General features: G+C 41.6%; 1 protein-coding gene across 4 annotated transcripts in view; it reads left to right on the forward strand.

The window, feature by feature from the left end:
• Positions 1-26,652, forward strand: part of OPCML (opioid binding protein/cell adhesion molecule like) — a 1,019,356-nt gene that overhangs the window by 899,036 nt on the left and 93,668 nt on the right. For all 4 annotated transcript variants that reach the window (XM_041769942.1, XM_041769939.1, XM_041769941.1 and 1 more), the window contains one exon: positions 21,716-21,841. In XM_041769942.1, the coding sequence (XP_041625876.1) occupies positions 21,716-21,841 (126 nt within the window). The remainder of the gene's footprint in view (positions 1-21,715; positions 21,842-26,652) is intronic.

The raw sequence follows: 26,652 nt of genomic DNA on the forward strand, positions 1-26,652 counted from the left end.
TGGAGACTATAATCAAAGAGAAACTGGTACTTAGTAATGTAAGTACATGGAAAGAGACTTCAGTGTCTTCCTTTTTACTGGGGAAACTCCTCAGCTGAGGCCGCATATTTGGAAGTTCTAGTGAATTAGGAAGCTCAGAGGGAAACGGGGCCTGCTGGCTGAGACCCCCAGACTCCTGAGGGCACTGCTGGCGGTGCTGAGTGAGAGAGCCCACTTGTCCTCAGCAAACCTCTGCCAGGCCAGCGCCGTGTGACCAGCTCCTGCTCTTCTCCATCGTGGGTGTGCCCGTGGTTGACAGGAGTGAGCTGGCTCCCGACTTCTTCAGTGACAACTTGCTGGAAATGGCTCCTGGGCTTCTGCCTTGGGACTCACTCTATGCCCGAGAGACTTTGGTTTGACTCCATGTTGAAGAGTGAAGAGTGAATACGAGGCTCATGCCAGGGTCTGCTGCCTTTGGGGTGGAGCAGGAACCAACATAAGATTGTGTGGCTTTGGCCTAGAGTTTTTGCTCAAATTAAAGCCAGAGAAACTTTATAAACACAGTTTGATGGCTGGGGAAGCAGTTGGACACAGAAAGAAGGAGAGCAGGATTTGGCTGATATTTGTCAGCAGAGCTGGGGAGGAGACACTTTCATCTTTAAGTCTAAAAACATAAATTTCAGGTCTCAGCATGTTCTCCTTCGCTCTAACATCTGCAGCCCCCAGGAAGCTACGTCAGGGCAGATCATCCCCACAAGGGTCACTTGCAGGCTTGCTTTCCACAGGCCAGCTCCTCATAGCCCGGGGCACTGGGCAAAGGTGGCGCGGAGGAAAAATGGTGGGAGAGGGTGGAGGAAGGCAGCGGACGGTCCTTTCTAAATTACTGTCTCTTCTCCTCTCATTCTGCATTCAAAACCAACCACAGTGGATCCAATTCTGCTTCAGGCACTTTCATCTGTGAAGTCAGATCGACAGAGGGGCTGGAAAGGAGAGAATATGGGGGGATCCAGGGAAAATGTACAGGAATGCATTATTCATTCCACAGTATCAGATAATGAGATGTTCCAAATGAGTGAATCTTCTAGATAACTGCATTTTCCTTTCTAAATATTAAAACTTCCTTTACATTTTAGAATATATTTAGGTATTTTGTTAAGAGTGTGCTATAAGCATCTCTGCCTCAAACTAGAATACCCTAATTCTAATTTAACCATATCTTGCTTACTTATCATCATAGTTTAAACAGAAATTAATTATATTTCTCTGCCTTGCTGAGGTGCCACCCAGGCATGCCCTTCTGTGGCCGCTCGTTTTTTTTTTTTTTTTTTTTGATCTCTTTTTACTGTTGAATCTGCTGCGTTCTTCCCTGTGGGGTGTCACTTGTCACTCCATCAGCTTCTAGGACTCTGTCCCCTTCTTACTTCAAATATTTTGTCCACAGTGACTTAGGAATAAATGGATGTCCCCAGGGAAAGGCAAATAACCAAGGCTGTTAAATCAGCAACTTTATTTTCTGTATGATTCTACATCTTCTATTCAGTTCAGATCAACAATTATTCTGTGTCTGTTAAGTGAGGATGCTGTGTGTGGTGCTGGGGATTATAAATGTGCCCTTGAGTGGTTACCATCCATTAGAGGAGGCAAGCGGATGTCTCCCATTTTCCGGGGATTTCAAATAGGTAAGGACCTTAAGTTGAGATCATTGTGTGAAGGGCATCAGTAGAAGAAAGCACAGAGTAGAATAGAGTGTTTAATTTATTTTGGTTAGGGGAGGCCCAGGAAGGTATGAGAAAGGAATTGACACCTAAAAAAGGTTTTATTGGATGAGTAGAAGTTCTGTATGTAGAAAAAAATAGAGAAATATGTTCTAGACAAAAGGAACAAGTGCAATGTTTATAAATTTGAGAATGCTAATGTCTAACTCTGGATCTCTCAGAAGTAATCACATGGGTTGAATAATAGCACTGCTTATCCTATTCAGGGTGTTTGTTTTTTTTACTCTGTTTTCTGAAGAAAAAAAAATAGATCAAGTGAGTGAAGTTGCTTTTAGTGCCAACTTACAGGTACATATGGGGGATACTAGAGATAAGAAGAGAGAGAGAGAGAGATCAAGTCCACAAAGGAGGGACATGTCCATTTCCTTGTAAATTGGCAAAATCTCTCATACGAATGGGGAAGTGGCCTCATGTAGTATCCTATCAACCAATTTTTTTTAAGATTTTATTTATTTATTCATGAGAGACACAGAAGGAGAGGCAGAGACACAGGCAGAGGGAGAAGCAGGCTCCATGCAGGGAGCCCGACGCGGGACTCGATCCAGGGTCTCCAGGTTTATGCCCAGGGCTGAAGGTGGCGCTAAACCACTGAGCCACCCGGGCTGCCCCTATTCACCAATTTTAACAAGAGAAAGGACTATAGAAAGGCCCTTTCTCAGGATGGCTCACAGTCAGGCTCTTCCAAAAACAAACAGGGAAACTCAAATGCCACTTTATTGATTTGCAAGTGAGCCAAACCTGCTGAATGGACTAGCCCAAGAAATCTCTCATTAGTCCCTTTCCTTCGCCTACGAAGACTAAATGGGAAACTAAAATTAAATTAGAAAGTGGCAGGAGGGGCACAATTTTTCTGTTCAAATATGTTATGGGATCTGGTTATTCTATACAACCCACCTGATTCATAGAAATTATTTCTGACGCAGAAACCACAGGTGGATCCTACTAGTCCCTTCCCTGGGCAGCCGGAATGAAAGCTGCCACCCTTCTGTCTCTCCGCCTTCTTCTCTGTGCTTTCCGACATAGAGATGCAAATATCACAGATTAGGTGGGGTTCAGGAGCTCCTGTGTGCACGTGAGCCGCATTTCTATTCACATGATCTGATCCGCTGCAGGTGACCATCATTAGTCAAGTTCACGGGAGAAGAGAACGACTGTCCCTCTGTATGCAATCGGCAATCGACATGTATTTAACATGTCTGTATTCCAGCTACACCAGCCTGATATGATGATGGGAGGCTGAAGAAGGAGAAAGAAAATGTAAGATAAAGAGAAAACTGATGTGGCTGGAGATACAGTCTGGGAAACAGATAAGGGATAAAATCTTGCGCAAGAACTTCAGCTTTTAATTGAATGTGACTCAAGTCTTAAAGTGCTGTACTTCATTCTTCAGGAGTTAGGTATTTCCCTTCAACCAGGAGATACCTCGAGACCTCTTTTTTTTTTAATTTTTTTTTATTCATTTATGATAGTCACAGAGAGAGAGAGAGAGAGAGGGAGGCAGAGGCACAGGCGGAGGGAGAAGCAGGCTCCATGCACCGGGAGCCCGACGTGGGATTTGATCCCGGGTCTCCAGGATCGCGCCCTGGGCCAAAGGCAGGCGCCAAACCGCTGCGCCACCCAGGGATCCCCCGAGACCTCTTGATTTTTTTTTGTTTTTAATATTGTAAGAGAATTGGCTGGAGAAGAGTCTCTTTCTTGCCTGGTCTATTTGGTTGCTGTTGTGTAAATGTAGTTATTTGATACGTTAGTCTTTTCCAGCTTTAAGTGCTGCTTAGTTCAGGGAAAATGTGAGCAGATGAGTGGAAATGCCTTTGGGGGAGGGGGCCACTGAAACCCCTGCCTTAATCATGCTCTGTCACAGTCATCCTCCCATTATTTCCACTCTCCTTTGTTTTTGGGGCAGGTGCGTGTGTGTGTGTGTGTGTGTGTGTGTGTGTTGAGGGGAGCAGGAATTCTGTACCCGATTCTAAGCTGGTACCAACTCTCGAAAATGCCCACTTTTATACTTTTATTTTTGCCCTCCTACCTTCCAAGCCTACCTTCTTCCTCTTCCAGTCTCTTTATTCCACTATTTCCTGGACTCCTCCCCACCCCCCATGCAGTCCCTGTAACCCACTCTGGCCAGCTTGGCCGGTTGGAAAGCCCTGGTCGGAGTTAGAGGCAGAAGGCAGGATAAGTGTTGGGAGTCTACTGGGCGCACATGCGGCCTATTTATAAGCCTGACTCTCTGCTCTGCATCTCCCGAATGCTCTGTGTTTCTGCTTCTGGCACTTTCAGTAGTAATGTCTCCAACTGTAATGAGTTTTTATCACCTTGAGAAGTACCACAGCAGGTTCCAGGTCTAAGCTCTCATTTTTACACCCGTAGGAGAAATGAAATCCATTGGAAATTAATCATCCATCGTTTGAGGGCTACTTCGGGTCTCCTCCTCCTCCTTCCATCAATACATATTGCTCGATACCATCTACAGTGTGGGAGGGTTCTCCATGTTCGGAGGATAAACACTAACGGCGGCCCTTTAGAACTGATAGCACGGTCAGCAAGCTTTCTTCATGGGGGTTTTAACTCCCCCACTTGAAAAAAGTTAGGAGATGTCTAATTTAAGGATTAAAATAAATGCCTGCCCAAAAGGTGGGTGACATGTTATTATACTGATCTTTTTCCTACGATAATAAATCTGCTGTAAGCCTCATCATTATACTTGAAGATTTTTATATTCTCTTGAAGAAATAGCCTGTTGTCTTCTTTGTTGGGTGGGGGACCTAGCTGTTCGTTTTGCCAGATTGCCTGCTCCTGCTATTTCTAAGAATCTGTGGCCGTAGCCATGGCCTCTGCCTACCATCTTAATATACCTAAGGTCAAGGCATAGGATTGCCCCATTCCCTTTGCAGAAGATGCCTACAGACTACTTTGACTTTTTGCACCCCCTTTGCCATGTCTGATAGACAGATGAATACTTAGGGACACAATAAATGTCTGTGTGTCTGGTACTACCACCCCACCAAGTTCTGCCCTTAGTTATAGCATATCCCCTGGTTAAATTGTAGTATTTCTTCTCTTGTATTTTCCAAAGAGGAAAAAAAAGAATTTTATTAATGTTAGTTCAAATAAAATGAGGGTCCCACTGCCTCACTTAAGTACATGCCAGATGTGATTTCTAACCCCCTCATCTTATTGTGTCCCATAAACATCTGGCATTTACTCAGGAGACATATATCTAAAGTGGCCTTTATTTTTTGTGTCCACGTTTGTAAGAGGTGCTAGTCCACAGGTGTGTTTGTGTGCAGAGACTAGTTATTATCCACACTAATTATTATCCTCTTACCAAGTGCCTCTGGTCCCTAGTCATCTCTCTCTCATCGTGGAAGTGGAAGGTAGGATGTCCAGCCATTCCTTTGCCCAACACTGACATAAACCCGTGCACCTGATGCAGGAGGCAGAACAGAGCACCTGGGGAAGTGTGGAATGAGTAGAACTGTGCCCAGGAGTGTCAGTAACATGGCCGGCACCTTTCTTACTTGATATGCACGGACTCATTTAATCCTTGCAACACTCGTGCCATTTGGGGGCTAATTGTATGCCTATTTTATAGATTAAAAAAATATTGAGGCACAAATAGGTCAAAGAACTCCCCGGGGTCGCAGAACCAATAAATGGTAGCACCAGGAAAGAGAGCAGGCCCTCTGTCTCCTGAGGCCAAGCTCTAACACAGTAAATTAACTCTAATTGACATATAGAGAAAGATGATTTATTAAAAAGGACACTGGCAAGCCCAACAAGCCTAGGCAAAGGACCCAAGGAGAGAGTTCACAGAAAACATCTTCCACATGTGAAATGATGAAATCAAAACCATACAGAAATAACATCTCTCATTTATCGTACTGGCAAAAATCCAGAAGTTTAGTAATACATGCTGCTGACAAGATGGTTGGGGAAACAGGTAGTCTCGTAGATTGTTCTTGGATGTGAAAGATGGTAAAATCCCTATGGAAAGAAATCTATCAACAATCATCAAAACTACAGATGCATCTACACTTCCAACCTGCACCTCTTCTAGGTCTCTATTCCATACACACATTTTCCCACGTCTAAAACGCACGCACATGTGCGCGCACACACACACAAATACAAGGTTTTGGCATTGTACTAGCAAAAGATGGAAACAGACTAACTCACACATCTGTGAATAAGATGCCAGTTAGATGAACTAAAATACATGTATCCAAAGGAATTCAGTGCAGCTCTGCAAACGCATTAGGTATATTTTTATAAATACGGAGACAGCAGTATATATACTCTGCTACTTTTTGTATCAGGAAGGGTGATAACATGATTCTTATTTGCTTGTTTTCTACAAGTAAACATTGGATGGATGAAGAAAATACAAATAAGTTGTAGGAGTTGCCAGGATAAATGGACACAGTGGATAAAGGTGGGCATCCGACTTTTTCATGTACGCTTTTTAAGGTATGATGGTGTTTAGATCATGTAATGTACTCACATTTCAAAAGAGCATGTTAAATAATTTGAAAAAGGGAGGCTATGTAGCTGGTACAGGGCCGGGGAGCTGAGTATCACATTGGTACATGTCTCATTTGCAAGGAAAGGGGAGAATGTTTCTGTAGGCAAAAATAAATGTTCTCCATCAAACCCCTTCCCATGTTACCCACATCTTCTGACACCAGGCTATGGAAATGAGGCTCAGTTACTCCTTATTCTTCTCCACAATAAATGAAACAGTGGAGGAGGGGAAGTATTTTTCTTTCCGAATCTCCCCACTTCACAGACCTATAATCAAGTTCAAGTATAGTGACATTACTTGATGTGCCCTAGAGCAAGAAGACTTGTGAATATAGTGTGTTATTAGGCTTCTGTGAAATTATAGAAGGTGATTGCTCCCTTCCCCCGACCATACATATGTGACCATTATCTGGGAAGTGAAGTGCATAAAAATAGACAATGTTAATAAAAGGATTGAAAATATTATTAGAAGGTGCATCAAATTAAGCTGATTTAAAGGCTGCAAGAGTCTGAAATTTATGGTGAGTGTGCCATGGGCTCATTGGGATTGTAATTTGGAGAATCCCTATAAAACCTGGACTGGAGCCATCCTTCGCTACTCGAGGCAATTTTTCCTACAAGCTTCCCTGAGTACAATGAAAATGCCTGGGCACGTGACTTTCTTCTCTCCTACCTGAGTGCTGGTGCATTGACCACAATGTAGAGCATACTGATTTACATGAGCAGAAAGTGAGGACCCAGATCTCCCCCTTTACGTAGCCCTGCAGGTTCAGGGAAAGCCAGAAAAAAGGTTTTTCAGGGAAAGTGGCCGACTGAACTTGGAGCCACCATCATAAATATCAATGCCTTTTCATCTGACATGCTGGTTGAACCTTATTAACCTGAAATATTTTCTGGGCTAGTGACACCGGAGCCTCTAATACCCTTTAAGTCAGCTGCCTCAATAGTTAATGTGTTTTAAACATTTTTGGCACAACTGTTTTCTGAAAAGACTTTGCACGATATATTCAGCCTCTGATGCTATAGAGCACTTGTTGCTGGGAATAATATTTTCCGTAATAAAACACCTGCATCATTATGACATGTTAAACATTTAAAGGTAGTTTTCAATGTGTTTTGTTTTCGAAGGGAACAGGAATGTAAATTCCTGGTGGGTGAGTGGTGAGCACAGATCTGACCCCCTCGGTAAATGGTGTGAATCATTCCATTGGAAGCATCCAATGACACTGCAGTCTGAAGTACTGGAAAACCACTTTTTTTTTTTTTTTCTAACGTGCTTTAATTGCTTTTTGCTGGGGCCAAGGATATTTATGGGATAGGAGATTGCCAAGTTATTTATTAGATGGAGTATCTAGGGATAGACTAATATAAATCACTTAGGCTGGTATTGAATATACCAGACACTCAGTAATTTAAAAAGCTTTAATAAAAATGCTAAAATATGAGACTTGTCTTTGGCTGTAATGAGACTCAGTTATCATGTTTTTATCAGCGATATTCAGTCATGGACCCCCTCCCCCTTTTCCTAGTGTAAGAAAATGTGGATGCAATCGTTATTTCCAGACTCTCCAAATTCATTCGGGATTGAGAAAAGGTTTTAAAAATTTGGGGAAAGACTCAGATGACAATTAAACTAGGGCCTCGTGGCTGTCTTCCTCATACTGAGAAATCTAGTATGTTCTTTCAGATTAGAAACCTTGTCTTTCATGGATCTAGCATGTGGGAGGATAAGAGAAAGGGGGTATATAAGGTTCCCACGGCCTACAGAAACCTTCCGTGGTGTATCCTCTATGTGATGCGGATCACGTTACCGTGCTTACTGTAGCCAACCCGTTTTGCAAACACAGTCTAACTCATCAAGTTTAGAGCCAATGGAATTCCTGAGAACCAAGATTGTAGCTCTTATTTCCTTTGGAGGGGGCGGGGAGACTGAATTATAGGTATATGTCATTCTATGGGTTTTAAAGTGTACTATTTTACATGTTCTTCTTTTTTTTGAGTCCAGCTAGTTAATATGCGTGCTATATTGGTTTCAGGTATATGCTATAGTGACTCAACACTTCCGTACCTCAGCCTTTGCACATCATGACAAGTGCACACGTTCATCCCCATCACCTGTTTCACCCATCCCACCACCACCTCCCCTCTGGCGACCACCAGTTTGTTCTCTGGAGTTAAGAGTCTGTTTCTTGGTTTATCTCTCTCTCTCTCTCTTTCCCTCACTCTTCCTCCCTCCTCTGTTTTTCCTTTGCTCATTTGTTTTGTTTCTTAAATTCCATGTGTGTGACATCATATGATATTTGTCTTAAAGTGTACTTATTTTTATGAACTCATTTACTCATAACTAGAACATTTTTAGGAGACTTTTATCATCCTCATGTCATGAACGACTGAAATGGTAGGTCATGGAGAGTAAGGGAATTGCCATTTTCATAAAACTACTGAATGGAAGAGAGAGACCGGAATCTTCCCTGCCCTCTTCCTTCCATAGCTCATCCAGCTCTGGACGAGATTACAGGCAAGTGCCCATTTCTACATTCTTTCCCAAGTGCCACCTTTTTCCCACAGTGAAGAGTTTCTGAGTCTGATTCTAGGGAATTCCTTTCTTCAGTTCTCTCTCAGACCTGCTGGGTGCACAGTGAGTGCAATGACCCAGCTTTGCAGCACAGAACAGGTGGAGCAGAGAAGAGAAGAGGGAACGACCCGTTGGCAGGTGGGATGACTACTGGGGAGAGTGTGAGGTTGATTCCTGATGCCGTGTCTGAAGGGGCAGCCAGCTCAGTTGAGATACCACCCATGCTCTGAGGTTGCTATTGAGGGGAACAGAGCACGGCCGAATCATGAGGCCCAGCCCTGTCATCGGGAAGCTCTGTGGTGGGGCGTGGGCTGCACCGAGCAGGGTGGGAGCCACCAGTTGCAGTTGTTAATATGAAGCAAGTTGGGCAGGCTTGGAGAGGTTGAGTGAACATGCCCGAGGGCAGATGTGGCCTTCCCAAGGGGTGCTCCAGACCTGGGTGGAGCCTGGGTATTAGGAAGGCTTACAGGGCACAGTTTGAAGAAAGGCATGGAGGAAACCCATTTCTCCTCACCCTGGCCTGTTCAAAATAAGACATTTCAGATTTGGGACAGGGAGGTAAGTTGGACACATAAAAATAATATCAGAGAGTACCTGCTGACAGGAGCTATCCAGAAGGACAGGGGTTGATGGCAGGGGTGGGGGTGGGGGTCATGAAACCCGGAGTGTGGACATGTTTGGCCTAACTCTCAGCCCAGCCATCTCCCTATCCCCACCTGCCCCAGCAGAGCAGGGCCTACATACAACAGGACTGAGGCTGAATCCCAGCGGCACACACCAGGTGATCTCGTCTTTCTGTGGCAGTGTTCTGTGATGCAGCAGAGACAGAAAGGGGTCCAGGAACTTGAGGCAGGACATGAGGAGAGGCTGTGATCAAGACAATCTTGGAATATTACCTGTGTTACCTCATTTGCTTTTACCACCTACTCCGTGAGGTGGGGGTTCTTGGTAATACCTGCCCTTTCACATAATCCAAGTGAAGACCACTTCCCTAAGCCCTCCAAGGATGCCCCATTATCTGCCACACTGCATCTAACTACAAAAAAAGCCCAAGGGTGAGGGTGCAGAGATCATGACTCTTGGAATCAGGCTGACTTGGATGACATGGTGGGTACTTCTGCATAAGAGGCTGAGACCTTGCCCCAATGTTGTGAAGTCATTCAGAACCGGATACACACATCTTAGCCTTTCCCTTTTCTGGCTGCTTATTTACCTCTCTCTGCCTCTGTTTCTTTATCCTTAAAATGTGAAATAGTACTCTTCCTCATAAGATCTTTACAAGGATAAAATAAAAGGTGTGCAACAAATTCTTTGTATGGTACCTCCTGACACAAAGTCCTCAAAAAATGAGAGTTAGGGGATCCCTGGGTGGCTCAGTGGTTTAGCACCTGCCTTTGGCCCAGGGTGTGATCCTGGAGTCCCAGGATCGAGTCCTGCGTCAGGCTCCCGGCATGGAGCCTGCTTCTCCCTCCTCCTGTGTCTCTGCCTCTCTCTCTCTCTCTCTCTCTCTCTCTCTGTCTATCATAAATAAATAAATAAATCTTTAAAAAAAAGAAATTTTTAAAAAAAGAGAGTTGCTGACAAAAAAAAAATTCTAGAAGTAGAATTAAAGAGCTCATCATATTGACATTTACCGTGTGCCAGGCACTATGAGGAAAGCCTTTTCTATTCATTTGCCCTTTATTCCTCACAGGGCCCCATGAGTTACCTATGATCACTACCCTGCTTTGCAGTTTGAAAATTGGAGTTTAGGAATATTTAGGCACTTGTTCAAGGTCACGCTATGAATGAACAGAGGGGGAGCGCAGGTTGCATTAGCGAAAGAAGCAATGACAGAGTTAAAGAGGGAGAGTAAAGAAGGGGAGAGGTCTGAAACCAGTGCCTACAGGTCCCCAATTGCAAGGGGCCCTGGTATGAGAGACACCTGGGTTACAAGGGGTCATGGGACTTCTCTCTACCTCACAATAAATACTTGACAGATTTGGGGCTAGACCCAAAGCGTTTTATTCGCTGCAAATGAGGAGGTTGTGCCAAATGACCCCTACAGTCTCTTTTTGACTTGGAAATTGTATGATGTAAATTAAACCCTGTGATCCTAAGGGTGGTGTGTGTGTGGCGAGAAATCTCAGGAAGGGGCAGCAAGTCAGCAGAGCAAAAGGAACAAAGGAGCCTCCCAGAAGGGGGGCATCTCCATGCCCTAGAAAGAGCGGGACCGAGGAGAAAGACTCTTTGACTGCATGTAACTCCTCTGATCGTGGTCAGTTGCTTGAATTGTGCAAATTAAAAATAGGAGATGTGTGCCTAAGTCTATAAATAATTTCTGTAAGCGACACTGTGGAGACAAACGAGCTCAGCAAAGCTTGTGTGGTTTGTGATGCCGCCTGGTCCCTGGTGTGTGTTTATGTTTCTGTAATTCATAATCATTTCTTCTCATTCCTCACCATTCCTCTCATCATAATAGAACCAAGAAGAGAAAAGCAATCAGAGTACAGCAGGTCTAATCTTATCCAGCATAATATAAAATGGCATCACACTAGGATATCTGGGGAGGCCAAGTTCACACTCAGGGTCTTTAAAACCGAGCAACATGGATCTGCCCCTGCTTCCCAAGCATTAGGGTGTGACCTCATGCACGTTGGACTAGTCCCTACTCTCTGGCTGCCCGCACTGGGTCCCAAGAGTTTGTGTTATCTGGAAAATCTCTTGCACTCCCAGTTAAATTCAGCACACATTGACTGAGCGCCTACTAGATACCAGGCATCGAGCAGCCCAACGGATACTGAGATGAACAAATAGTCCTGGGTCACACAGATCCCCTGGCCCGGTGGGAGAGAGAGACAGAGGGAACCCTGGAATACTAGGAGAAGTGCTTTGAACTGAACACATATGCTGTCGACCCCGAGCTTTGTTTGTCTTACCTCTTAAGTGCCTCTTCCCTCTGTCCCTCTCTGCCCCTCAGTCCTGCTTGAATGCTTGTCCCAGCTGCCACCTCCTCACTGCTGGACAACATCTGGCTACTTCTCCTGTTTCTACTTTGCTCCGTCTGTTCCCCACGCTGCACCTAGCAGCAACCTATCTGCGATGCAAACCTGTCAGGCCTCAAATACACCACATCATCATCATCATCATCACCATCATCATCATCACCATCATCATCATCATTATTATGACCATTGTCATCACCACCATCACCATCATCACCATCATCATCATCACCATCATCATCATCTTTACACATTCTATTGCCCTCTGCCTTTTCTCTTATAAAAAGGACCCAACCCAGGGGATCCCTGGGTAGCTCAGCGGTTTAGCACCTGCCTTTGGCCCAGGGCATGATCCTGGAGTCCTGGGATCGAGTCCCATATCGGGCTCCCTGCAGGGAGCCTGCTTCTTTCTCTGCCTATGTCTCTGTCTCTCTCTGTGTGTCTCTCATGAATTAATAAATAAAATATATTTTTTTAAAAGGACCCAAACCTTAGCATTTCCTCCAGTAGGGTGTGGGGTCTGACTCTGCCCATCCACTCTCTGTGTGATTTTACCCTTTCTTTTGACCACAGCCACGGGCACTCATGTGAACCATATTCTCTGTCTCTGCAGAGCCTGTAAATATGTTGGCCCCTCTGCCCAGCTCAGCCCAGAACAAACACTTCACACAAACTCACTGACAAGGACAGACCCCCTCCTATGGGCTGTCACAGTGCCTTGCACCCTCATGCACCCTCATGTCATGGTACACCCACACATTGATTGTCAGTGTTCTCCTGTAGACACTAACCTAGTAATTCACATGAGAGAAAGATCTTCCTGTCTACTCTTCTCCCTGAAGATAATGGCCAGGATACAGTGGGCACTAAATAAATGTTTTAGAATTAATGTGTTACATGATGGTGCACAGGTAGCCCTGGGGAGCACACTTACATTTATCTCTGGAATGGGGAGAAATAATGGAGAGGGGATTATATCTCAGGATCAGTCTTCAAGTCTGAATAGGGCTTGTGCCGGTAGACAAGTGGGGAAGAGGCACAGGGGCAGAGGAACAGCATATGCACAAATGTGGAATGTACATGAACAGGGGTGTTTTGACTGTTGCCAGACCCACTGACATGGGTAGGTTAGCATTTGTTGCCTTGAAAAGAAAGGAAAAGGGAGACAGTGGGCAGGTAAATGAGAGGCAGAGATTAGCAGATGCGGGTTGAGCATCTCAATGAACTAGCAATAAATGCAAAAGATATTTTCTGAGAACGCACACATAGGGGGTTGGCTTCTCTTCTCATTGCACAGCTCTGGTTCTCCTTCTCCAGAGCTGATAAGGCCATGCTCTGTTTTAATTTTTTAAATTTTATTTATTTATTCATGAGAGACATAGGCAGGGGGAGAAGCAGGCTCCCCACAGAGAGCCTGATATGGACTCAATCCCAGGACCCCGAGATTACACCCTGAGCCAAAGGCCATCCAGGTGTCCCAGTGCTCTGTCTTTAATATCATATTTATGGGGTTGTAATTTATTTACCAGGATGATCTTCAGTAAATGCAAAAGATTGTGCAACAATCACTGCTCTCCAATTCTAGAACACCTTGGTCATTCCAAAAAGAAACTCTATACCCATTAGCAGTCACTCCCTGTCTCCCCCTCTCCCCAGGGCTGGGCAATTTTTAGATGTACTTTCTCTGTCATGATGGATCTGACTATTCTGAACATTTTATGTAGATGTGAATCATGCAATATGTGGCCTTTTGTGTTGGCTTCTTCCACTTAGCATGTTTTCAAGGTTCACCCATGTTGTAGCATGCATCAGTACTTCATTCCTTCTAATAGATGAATAATACTCCATGGTATGGATATATTGCATTTTGTTTATCCTTTCAGTTATTTTTTTTCCTTTCAGTTATTGATGAATATTTGCATTTTTCACATTTTTGTCTATTGTGAATAACGCTGTTATGCACACTTGTGCACAAGTTGCTGTGGGGCATGTGTTTTCATTCCTCTTCAGGATATAACTAAGAGTGGAAGACATGGTAACACTTTCCCTAACCCGACGAGGAATTGCCAGACTGTTTTGAAGGCACCTGCACCGCTTCACAATTCCCCAAGCAGTGTGTGGGAGCTCTAATTGCTCCATGTCCTCACCAACTTTCATTAGTATCTGCCTTTTTTTATTATTATTATTACAACTGTCCTAGTGGAAGCGAAGTAGGACCTCATTGGGGTTTTGATTTGCATTTCCATAGTAACTTATGTTACTAAACACCTTTTTGGGTGCATACTAGCCATTTGTATATCCTCTTTGGAGAATTGTCTATTCGAATATTTTGTCTATTTTTTAATTAGGTTATATCTTTTATTGTGAAGTTGTGAAAGTTTTTATATAGTTTGGATACTAGTCCTTTATCAGCTATGTTATTTGCTGAAGTTTTATCTCCTGTGAGTTTTCTTTTTCAGTTTTTCTATAGCACTCTTTGAAACACAAAATTAAAAGCTTTTTTTCTATTTTGATGATGTCCAATTTATCTATTTTTTTCTTTTGTGGCTTGTGCTTTTGCTGTCATATCTAAGAAACTATTGTCTGATCCAAGGTAACAAAGATTCACACCTGTGTTTTCATCTTTTAGCTCGGACTTTGAGGTATTTGATCCATTTTGAGTTAATTTTTTGTGTATAATGTGAAGTAGGAGTCCAACTTCATCCTTTTGCCTGTGGATATCCAGTTGTCCCAGCACCATTTGTTGAAAAGACTATTCTTTCCTCATTGAATTGTCTTGGCACCTTGTTGAAAATCAATTAACCATAAAAGTATGGATATATTTCTGGACTCTCAATTCCATTCCATTGATGTACCTGTGTATCTTTAATGCTGATTTTTAATAGAGAGTGCTTCCTAGAAAGATATTCAGGATTAAAGGAAATAGTGTATACAGAGCAATTAATACCAGGCTCAAAGGACTAAACACCAGTGATTTTGTTACTGCCGCTGGCGCTATTACCACTTTGTTCCCAGTAGCAGCCCCCCTGGACTTGTAATGTTGCTGGAAGATCACCAGTTCACAGAATTTTAAACAAGAAAAGACCTGAGAATTCACAGTCAAGTTTCTTCATTTAAAACCAACCACAACAAACAAATAAACAGCACTACCACCACCACCATCACACACACGTCCCTAAGCCAGAGAGGGTAAGTGATTTACAAAAGATTATACAGCTATGAATGAACTAAGATCAGAATCCACTTATCCCACACTTCATACCTTGCTTTTGGCATGTATCCTACTACTGCCATATACAAAATATGACATGACCTAGCCTAGCATGCATGCTGTGATTCCCAAATTAGTCTCATCTCTAGTTTATGAAATAAGCTCCCTTGTTAAAATGAAAATAAATAAATAAATAAATAAAATTAACCCTGCAAGGATAAAATACCAATCCTTTGAAAGTCTTTACTGTATTATTTTTATAAATTAGCTTTGAGTATAATGGAAAGCATTTCACATTTATGTTAGCTTTCACATGGTCTCTTCATAGTTTGTTATTCTCTGAGGATAACAAGGAGAAGGAGGGTGAATAGGAGGAAGGAATGGAGGACAAGGGAGAAACAAGGGGAAGGACAAAATATAGGTATTTAAACCTCTTTGAAACAGTCTATCTGGGGCACTAGGGTGGCTCAGATGGTTGAGCATCTGACTGTTGGTTTTGGCCCAGGTCATGATCTCAGGGTCATGGAATCAGGTTCCATGTTGGGCTTTGCTGGACATGGGGTCTGCTTGGTTTTCTCTCTCTCCTTCTCCCTCTCTTAAACAAATAAATAAATAAAATCTTAAAAAAAAAAAAAAAAAAAAGAACTTTCTAATCTAATCTCCACACTCCTGGGTGATATGTATCTTCACATCCATTTTATGGTAGAGAAAGCTGAAGCTTCATGGCTTTAACTATTTTTTTTTAATCATAAGGAAAGTAGTTTGAAAAAATAGGATTGAAAGTTTAGCCTCTACAATTTAAAATTATAAGATTTTTTTTTTAAACACCGCCATCCAGTTGTAAACAAAACTCTTAAAACCTAATTAGCAAATAGTGTGGCGGGACAGGGACAGGGTAGGTTTGAAAGGGGTGAAATTACTGCCCTTGAAATAATGATGCATGACGCTAAAGCCTGTACCCTGTTCATTCTACAAGCAGAAACAGACACCCCCTAAAGGAAAAGAAATAGGAAGAGCCAGGCAATTTCTTTAAACAAACCTGTGTGATTTGCCGCATGCATTTGCTTAGGCTCAATTATTCAGCTAAGGAAGAATAAATTCATATTTATTGAATATTTACTTTTTGCTCTGGAAGCATATATAATGCAATCTCCCCAGTTATCCAAGGGGGACGTCGTCTGTATATAAGTCCTGACTTAACACTGAAGGATCTGGGATTTAGAAAATGAGTAATTAAGCACAGATGAAGCTACCTGATTCTAAATAGCATGGATAATGTCAAAAATGAATATATAGACATGAATAATAGCAACTAACATTTATTAAGTACTCATTTCCAGGCACTGTGCAAGTGTGCTATATACATTTCCACTCAATTCTAGTAAGTAGCTAGAGAGAGAAATATTGTCTTCATGTCATAGATGAAAAAATGGGGGCTCAGATGAGACAAGCCGAGACTGTCCAAGGTCTGTCGGACCTCAAAACCTAAGTTATGGTCCATGGCCTTCTCATGTGTTATTTCAGCAATATTATATCAACTTTATGGAAGATGGTGTTAATATGTCCAGAATCATGCATTTCAACCCCTAATTAACTCAAGTTTGCTTTCTCACAAATGCACAATAATATGTATAACAAGCTATTGTTGTTGGACTTGAACATGGGAGAGGCGTCCACCCCCCCATGCAGTCCAAGGTATCCATGTATACCTTTTAACTCTCGAAAACCTTAACTGCTAAGATCCTACTGTTGATGAGAAATCTTGCTAATAACATAGCAATTGATAGCACATATTTTATATGCTGTATGTATTTTATACTGTGTTGTTATAATAAAGTAAGCTAGAGAATAAAATGTTACTAAGAAAATCAAAGGAGAGAAAATACATCGATAGTACTGTACTATAAAAAATGCAAAGAAATGCATATAAATATACCCATTTAGTTCAAACGTGTGTTGTTCAAGGCTCAATTGTATATATAGTAAACATTTATTTATTCCACAAAATTTTATTAAGCACCCATTATGTGCAAAGCATAGTTCTAAGTACGGAGGATATAGTGGTTTATAAAGCCTATAGTTTAGGATCAGAAAGACTTTAAACAAATAATCATACAAATGAATATAAAAGCACAACACTATATATTTTTAAGATTTTATTTATTTATTCATAAGAGACACACACAGAGAGAGAGGCAGAGACATAGGCAGAGGGAGAAGCAGGATCCTTGTAGGGAGCCAGACATGGGACTCCATCCCAAGACCCCCGGGGATCACACCCTGGGCCAAAGGCAGGTGCTAAACCACTGAGCCACCCAGGCGTCCCACAAAACTATATTAGAATCATTTAGGAAAATTTATGGTTAATAAGAGATTGTAACAGAAGGACCTGAATTAGATGGGTTGAGGGGAGGACTAGGGTCCTAACAAAGACTTCTCTGAGGAGCTAATGTCCAAACAGCCTGGAAAGAAAGAAAAAAAAAGGGATCCCTGGGTGGTGCAGCGGTTTGGCGCCTGCCTTTGGCCCAGGGCGCGATCCTGGAGACCCGGGATCGAATCCCACATCAGGCTCCCGGTGCATGGAGCCTGCTTCTCCCTCCGCCTGTGTCTCTGCCTCTCTCTCTCTCTCTCTGTGACTATCATAAATAAATAAAAATTAAAAAAAAAAAAAAGAAAGAAAAAAAAAACACTTAAGATTAAGGTGGTGGGGTATTCCAGGGAGATGAAAGGGCCAATATCAGATCTCTAGGATGGAAAACACTTGATAGGTAATAAGATACCCAATTTGAAAACCAATGCATTTGGGGATCCCTGAGTGTCTCAGCAGTTTAGCACCTGCCTTTGGCACAGGGCGTGATCCTGGGGTCCTGGGATCGAGTCCCACATCAGGCTCCCTGCATGGAGCCTGCTTCTCCCTCTGGCTGTGTCTCTGCCTCTCTCTCTCTCTCTCTCTCTCTCTTTCATGAATAAATAAATAAATAAATAAATAAATAAATAAATAAATAAATATCTTAAAAAAAAAACTATGCATTCTTGTATTATATTTAGTGGGGAAAAGGATGCTGCTACCTATCAGGTTTTGTTTTATATAATAGTAATACAAGGATAAATATAGCAGATTCTTTCCATGGAATAGTTCAGTTGCAAAGATAAATTGTATGATAAAGACATAAACAAGAATGCCTTGGGAACAGAAGAGAGAGCAACTAAGGCCTCATAAAGGAGCTCGTGTTTGAGTTGGATGTTGAAGGATGAGGAGTTCATATGGCGCAGAAGTGGGGAAGTGCTTTCCCAGCAGAAGGAATAGTACCTGTAAAGGCACGAAGCTGAGAGAATGATGCAGCCTCAGAGAAGTATGTGGGGGCTACTTATCAGAGAAAGGGCTAGTAGTTAGGCTACGGCCAGACTGTGAGGGTTTTGTAAAGACCTTTGGACTTTCCAGTCTTAGCAAGGGGCAGATATTGGGGATATTAGGCAGAAGAAAGATATTTAACAAGTGATTGTGGTAATTGTATAGGGTCTGAATGATAAAATGGTGGCAGATAGAGAAAGGAAGAGACTTTTGTAATATTCCAAGCTAGAGACAGCAAGTTTCTCAACTACTCCAATGGCAGTGTGAGTGGAGAAGATGTGCTGGGTTCAAGACATACTGATATCTTTAGGAGCAGCTGGCCATGCCAAAGGTAAAAAGAGAATGTGTAAATACCTCATGGTAACCCGGGATCCTGAGATATTTTGGAAATCTGCCCCTTCTTCTGATTGTTATCTGATAAAATATTATCTGAATATATATGTATAACATATATACATATACACGTATATACATATATACAGCGGCAGACAATATTTTATGTCAATATATACATGTCGATCTATTGAACTATTTTTTATTCTATTTATTGTAAATGACTACAATTTGAAGTGCTTGTAGCTGTGCACTGAACAATCTGTGCACACATATGAAGGCCCTGTTGCAACCCGCCACCATCAATGATAACTGATGCATGCACTCTTGGCAGGGCCGGGGGCCCCAAGTGTCCGCAGATGTGACTAAAACACACTGTGCTATTTGTGATGCTTTAATTGGACTTGTGTGAATCCTGTCATTTTCTGTGAGTAATTTTGATACTTTGGTTAAGATTGCTGTGCATTTTTGTGTTGACCTATATACCCATAAACACTAGCTGTAGATAGGGAGGTAAATGGAGAGATAAATAGATATATAGATTCATAGATTGACACAGATTCATAGATACTTAGAAACAGGTTCCTTTGCCACAGATAAGTGTCTGCACTTAGACAAAATAGGTAGAAGCATTTATTCATTTTCGAGTGCTACCTTCTTCGAAAAATTGTCATGCTAACAAGGGGAGGGCCATAGTAGTATTGCCAAATTCAAGTCAGATTTAAAATTAAATGAAAAGCATTGAGAGCCTCCCTTGGTAAGTGCTGCTTGCCAGTAGCATGCCCTGGAGAAACAAAGATGACTAAGATGGACTCCTACCCTCCTGTGCAGTGTGCTGGGGAAGCAGCTCGAACGACGTGGTTTTGTTCATCGTGGTTAAGTGCTGTGAGGGAAGATGCCCTGGGAGATCATTCAAAGCAGAGGAAACAGAATATGCAAATATAAATATTGTGTTTGGGGCATCGATAAGATGTTAAACAAAGAAGCAGCTTAACCTAATGGAAAGAATTCCACCATTTACTGCCCATGTCCTTTGGGGAAATTTACTTTACCCTCCCCCTTGCCTCATTTCTTTTTCCATTTTTCATAGTGAGAATATTCTATTTATTTCACAATTTGTGAAGAAACCGTAAGATAATATACATGCAAGCAATTTGAAGACAAGCATTATGTATTAATATACATTCTTGATAGTACATATTAATTGTAAGGATATCACAATTGAGAAAAAGAATTTTTCTTTCTCCCGATTCACTCTCTGTGCTTCCTTTCTTACTGGCATCCACACCCTTGATGCTCTACTTATCTTTCTTTCTTTGAGAATGTACCAGGGCCATTCGGGAAGTGCCAGGATGGTAGCACTGACCGGGGCTTCGTGAGATTGTTTGGATTAACCTTTGCAATTCCACTCCAGGAACCTTCTTCCTAATGGGTGACTCTGAATGAGCACCCAGAGAATGAAGAGGTGCTAAATATCCGTGGAATTTTATCAATATCTATGAATCCAGGACCCCTTGAACTATGAGACGAAACATGGCATGTACAGAACTGATGATTCTGAACCAGGGGCTGGGTTGGGAGATCCATCTCTGGGCATCGGATGTACTAAATTATCCTCTACTGACCTGAATCTTCAACCCTGTCCCCTGAGCTGTGTCTACCTTAAACACCAGCACCAGGAAGACTCCTGGGTCTAGAGAAAGAACTTCAGGTGGCCCAACACATCTAGCTAAAGCAGGCATTATTCTGAGAATATTGTGGAAGGTGTACTGAAGTTGTTGCTTTATAAAAGTGAAAAAAGTATTGACATTTCTAAGCCCAGAACTATTTTTTAACAAGCTAGAAAATACTGAAAAACAGGTAGTACAGTTTTCTCAAGAGAATGCAGTGTAGTTAGAATGCACACCATTTTTTTTTCCCAGTGTGTATTTGGGTAAAATATGTGCAATGAAATTTCAGGCCAAATCCTAATGCAGAAATAATCCAAAATATGGCAGATTTATAAGCGAGGTGATTTTTATTTATTTGCTGATGTGGATTCCCTTAAGAAGTCAAATGTTCTACATGTTACTTATGGCTTCTCCTTGAAAAGACTTACCTCTAAGGTCTCAGCAGCATAAAACTCCGGGCTGCGGAGTTGTCTGAATCAAGCATCAGTCGTAATTCTCCTTTGCCACTGACTCTGGGTGGTTTGGAACCTACCAGTACTCTACCTGTTTGGTAATTAATAATTCATAATTAAACTGACAGTTTGAATAAATCAGCATAGCCGTAGGCTTGGAGCCTCCTCTCTTGCCTTTCTTCAGAGAATGTGAAATATAACAGAGAAGAAAGGTGTAGGTATTTGAAATCCTCCATTAAAAGCTTTGATCTCACACCCCCAGCCCCACCCCGTAGTTTTCGGATTTGTTCCATCTGTTCTTTGGATCTTTCTTTCAAAGAGGAATGAAGCAGGGACCCTTGACAGCCTTGTGCCAGACACTGAGGAAATAAGAGATGTATGTGACTTCATCCTTTTCTTTAAGCAACTAACCCTAGGTAAAGACAGGCATGAAAAATCAGCTGTGATGCCACACGCTCAGTCCCCTCCACATGGAAAGTTCAGACAAAAACAGTGGGAGAGAGAAGTGATTATTTTCTCAGGATTTGGGGAGAAGTGTGGGAAAACTGCAGAAGGGAGTTGATCTTTGAGGTCCCTTGAGTAATGAGTCATAGTCTTTCAGGTAAGAAATGAAGAAAAGAAGAGAAAAACAAAACGATGGAAGTACTTAGGTTTTTGCCATTGTCCGGGGAGAACCGGGGTTGAGCACTAGCTGTGCACAGTGTTAATGGCCACATGGTTGGCAAATCAAGCCATCTGAACATTATTATTGAGAATAATACTTATCATAAAAGCATCTGTGCAAATATTTATGTGCTAATATCTCCTTTTGAGTGCAAAAAAATCATTCTCATGCATTTCTTTTCTCCTTTGTTTCCTCCCAGTTCCTCCCCAGATCATGAATATCTCCTCAGACATCACTGTAAATGAGGGGAGCAGTGTGACCCTACTGTGTCTTGCTATCGGCAGACCAGAGCCAACTGTGACATGGAGACACCTGTCCGTCAAGGGTAAGGCCTTTACCTTTGGGAATTTTTCAGAATTATTTTTCAGAGTTCAGGCTGGGAGGGAGAACCTGCCCAGTGCCTGTCCCTTAGCTTAGAGGTATTCTATTATTTTATTGAAGAATTTGTTCTAAAGCACAACAAAACTTTGGGAATCAGAAAGCGACACTGTGTTCGTAACGTCGTAATGTAAAAGCAGATGGGCTGCATGCATCAGTCACTGAGGATTCCATTTCCAAACAAAAGGATTTATAAAGAGAAAATGTACTGAACTATATTCTCAGTCCTTCTTATGACCCTAGAAGACTTCTGTTTTCCAAACCAGGAAGAACAGAGGTGCCATAAGAATGACTTCAAAGATATTAGTTTCTCAAGGTAGAGATGTGTAGACCAGTTGGTTACTGGGCTTCTCTTTAAGAGCGATAGAAGGCTAGATTGTCTATTGTAAATGTTGGTTGTTACTGTTTAGCCTTGAAAAACAGGATCTCCTTGCTCAGGACTTTCAGAACATTTCCCCAGAGCCCCACCTATTTGACCTACACATAACTAGTCCACGTGAACAGAAGGATGATGGAAAAGGAGAACACTTGGGTATCATGTACTGGGCACTCCATGATTGGTATTACATATCAGTGATAGTCATCTTCGCCTTAGTGGGATGGGAACCATAAGAACAGAGGGCCTCATCCCTTTGGAACTAAAACTTACTCCAAGTTGAACTTTGAAGGCACAAAGTCACTTGGTATATTTATACATTACTAGAAACTATGATAGGTGGGTGGGGGGATGGGGTAACTGGGTGATAAGCACTGAGGAGGGCACTTGACAGGATGAGCACTGGGTGGTATACTATACGTTGGCAAATTGAATTCAATTTTTAAAAAATGTAAGAAAAAAGAAAATATGATAAATTCTATAAATTATACAAGGAGCAAATGTTCCCTCAAGCATTAGAAAATCCAAACATGAACTTAAGTGAAATAGGAGAATGTATGGAGTATGGCTGTGTGTGATATAAAAATAACCTAGATCTAGAGGAAAACGTGGGAACACATCTTAGTAACCTTGAGATGGAGAAAGATTTGCTAGTACATCAAAGGCCCTTACCATAAAAGAAGAAAACATGAATAAATTTGGATTTGTATTATTTTCTCACAGTTGCTGTAACAAAGTACTACAAATGGTGTGGCTTAAACAACAGCAGTGTGTTTCTTGTAGTTCTGGAGGTTATATGTCCAGGACGCTGTGTAGGTAGGGCCAGTTCCTCTCCAGGGCTGGGAGGGAGAACCTGCCCAGTGCCTGTCCCTTAGCTTCTGGTGGTCAGCTGGCAGGCTCAGTGTTTTGTAGCTTTTAGATGTGTCACCCTGACTCCTGCCTTCGTGCTCACAGGGCCTTCTCCCTGTGTGCCCCTCTTTGTGTCAAATTTTCCCTTTTTATAGGGACACCAACATATTGGATTACTGCCCACACTAATGACCTCATCTGATCTTGGTAAACTTGTAAACACTTGGTAAAATAGGGTCACATTCTACAGCACTAGGGATAGAACTTCAGATTATCTTTTTTTGGGGGGAGCTAGGGGGTGGAATTCAATTATAATGGTTTCACCAAAATTTAAAACACCATTGAGTGTAAATGAAAAGAGCCACAGACTGGGAGAAAACAGTTACCATACATATATCTGGCACAGAATTTGGGCTTTGTCTGGGTTATGTTTGGGCTTCATCTGGGCTGTATGAAGAATTCTTACTACGTGATTCTGATGAAGTTTTGGAATATAGGTGAGGTCCGGAGCTGACCACCAAGAAAGAATTCTTGAGATGTCTTTGGTGCACAATGGTGGTTTTTATTAAAGCGCCAGGACAGGACTCGTGGGCAGGAAGAGCTGCTGCCCCCGGCCTGTGAGGGGTGGCTGATTATATACCTGGGAGTTGGGAGGGGTTTGAGGATAGCGTCCTCTCTAAGGAATTTTGGAAGCAAGGTTTCCAGGACCTAGAGGGGGGCTAGCTATTGTTGGGGAAAGGTCGCTCATTACCCTCTAATAAAACCTGAGTCATGAGACCCTTCAGATGTGTATCTATGGGCCATGTGCTTGGGGGGGTGATGGCCAACACCTATCTTGGGGGATAGAAATAAAGGGAAATTTCTAAAGGAAATTTTATATGTTAAAGTAGACTTACAGGATCCTGGGGGGTCGGGCTAAGATTGCCTTTTGCCCTTAGCAAAGTATCAACATGGAGGCAGTTGAGTCCATAGAGGAATGTCCCTTTGCCTGTTTCAAGAACTTGTCAATGTGCTTACCCAAGCACGTGCCTTGTCCTCAGCTTGACCTGTGTGTTCCCCCATCAATTCTAACAACGTATCTTGAAATGAATGAAAAATTTGAACAGACAATTCACAAAAGAAGACACATGAATAAGCTCATGGAAATATGCTCAATATATTTACCATAGAAATGAAAATTCAATCATAATAAAATACCACTACACAACTATTAGATGGCCCAAACTTAAAAGCAAAACAAAACAAAAAAAACCTGACAATATCAAGTGCTGGTTACACCATAACTCTGGGACTCTAAAGTGCTATAAACACTATGAAAAGCAGTTTGGCACTTAGTTATAGAGTTAAACATGCACTTAACATGTGACCCAGCAATTCCACTGCTGGGTGTTCACCAAAGATAAATGAAACTGTCTGTCTACAAATATACATTGTGCATAAATATTCATAGCAGCTTCATTTAGAGTAGCCTGAAACTAGAAATAACCTTAAACTTCCAACAATTAAATGGATAAATTGTATATATTCAGACAACAAATGACTTTTCAGCAAGTAAAAGGAACAACTCATTGCTAATGTAACAAAACAGATGATTCTCAAAAATTGGGCTGAGCCAAAGAAGCAAGACACAAAAATACCTACTGCGTGATTTCATCTATACAAAACTTTCGAAAGAGGCAAAACTAATTGATAGTGACTAAAATCAAGTCAGTGGTTACCTGGAGTAGGGGTTTGGGGAGATGTGACTACCAAGGGGCCCAAGGGAATGTTTTTGGGTGATGGAGATGTTTTATACCTTGAATGGGCTGCTGGTTTTGTTGCCGCTTACATAGGTCAAAATGTCAAACTATACAGTAAAAACAGGAACATGTTATTGTATGTAAATGAAAATCTCAGTGAAATTTTAAAAATATACACATAGAGATATGGGAAATAATGAACTGAAAGTTTGCCCCTGATTTGTAGTATCATTTACATAAGCAATACTCCCCTGGGGTGAGAGACTGGATTTGTTGGTAGGAGCACCATTTCAGTTTTCACTGTCTCATGTCCTCCATGTGAACAGAGATACACACGTCAACCCCAGCCGTGTTGTAAGGAAGGATAATGCTAGCAGAGCTGCTGAACACTCTTTGCATACAGACCTCAGCTACTGAAACACAAAATGTCTGTATTATAAAGTAATCTTAATTAACAAGAATATTAAAATAGACATGAGGGATGTCACAAAGCCCAACTTTAAGGTAAACAGAGCAGTAGCTTAGGTTCCCAAAGACATAAGCCTCATGGGAATTTTGCTTGAAGTGTGGGGCAATTTTGGATTTATATTATATAGAAAACCATGTCTAGACATCAGACCAATTTCTATGTATTCGGTAAATTCAGATTTTTTTTTATAAATGCTTGAAACCCCAAAATGCATTTACTTGATCCTAAATGCATAGTTCTCTGAGCCTAGAAATCTTTTGAAAGGCAATTCGACTTTGTGTAAATGTTTTGATGTGATTCCTTATAATGGTACACTGGTAAGTTTTTTCTCTAAAAATAAGGGAAATTCATCCATATTCCCAATCTTTTATATAGCGTAATAGTCACAATTCAGCCTCAAAGAAGTTCAGAAAATCCTACATTTAAATGATCCCTCTGCTCTTCAAATCTCTCAGGCTATGATCTACTTTCAGTGCCTTTTGCTTTTTCATAGCTTTGGCCTTCACTTTGCTGTCTTTTGTTCCCCCATTGTCTTTCTCCTCCTCTCTCAATGACATTTAAACATTTAAACTCAAAGCATTGTTTTCCAAATTTGAAAGGCTTTGGAATCTGGAAGATTTGCAAGTTTAAAATGTGCTTCTGCAGAGTGACTACCATTATTTATTTTTAGAAGGCTATTCCTTCTCACTTAGAGTTGAGGAGGCTCTGGGAAGTTGTTTTAAAGGTTTAGAAGAGCAGCCAATAAAACTTGAACATCAAATAGCATTTTTAGAACAATTTGCTGGTTAATTCAGCATGCAAGAATAGGAAATAAAAGTCGCAATGACATTTCCTTTGAATTCCAATAGGATTGCACTGGAGAACTTATTTAGCTCACCGGACAGCTCTGTTCCCAAAATGCTAATAATGTGAGGTTTGAAATATCTTGGTTAAATTAAAGCATCTATATAACAGAAATGAATAAACAAACTAATTTAGAAATAGAATATTTTAAAGAGCAAATTATTAAAGATTAAGAATAATGGTAATGCCTATAGTTTAAAAAGGGACCAAACACACGCCACCAATCCCTAGAAATTATAGGAAAAATGTAAAAGCTCATGATCCAAAAAATCCATTATCACACTAGAGAACAATAATGGAAAGCCTGCATGGATCAGAAACAATACGGAATGTCTGAAATATAAAAAGTAAAGATGTAATGAAGAGAGAAAGTAAAACAGCTCGATATACAGGAATATGATCTATACTGACATGACATAGGTCGAAGAAGGAAGGGTTTTAGGTCTTGGTATACTGGTAAATGTTTAAAATTGACTGGGGCT

Source organism: Vulpes lagopus, chromosome 10, assembly GCF_018345385.1.
Source record: "Vulpes lagopus strain Blue_001 chromosome 10, ASM1834538v1, whole genome shotgun sequence".
NCBI classification, from domain to species: Eukaryota; Metazoa; Chordata; class Mammalia; order Carnivora; family Canidae; genus Vulpes; species Vulpes lagopus.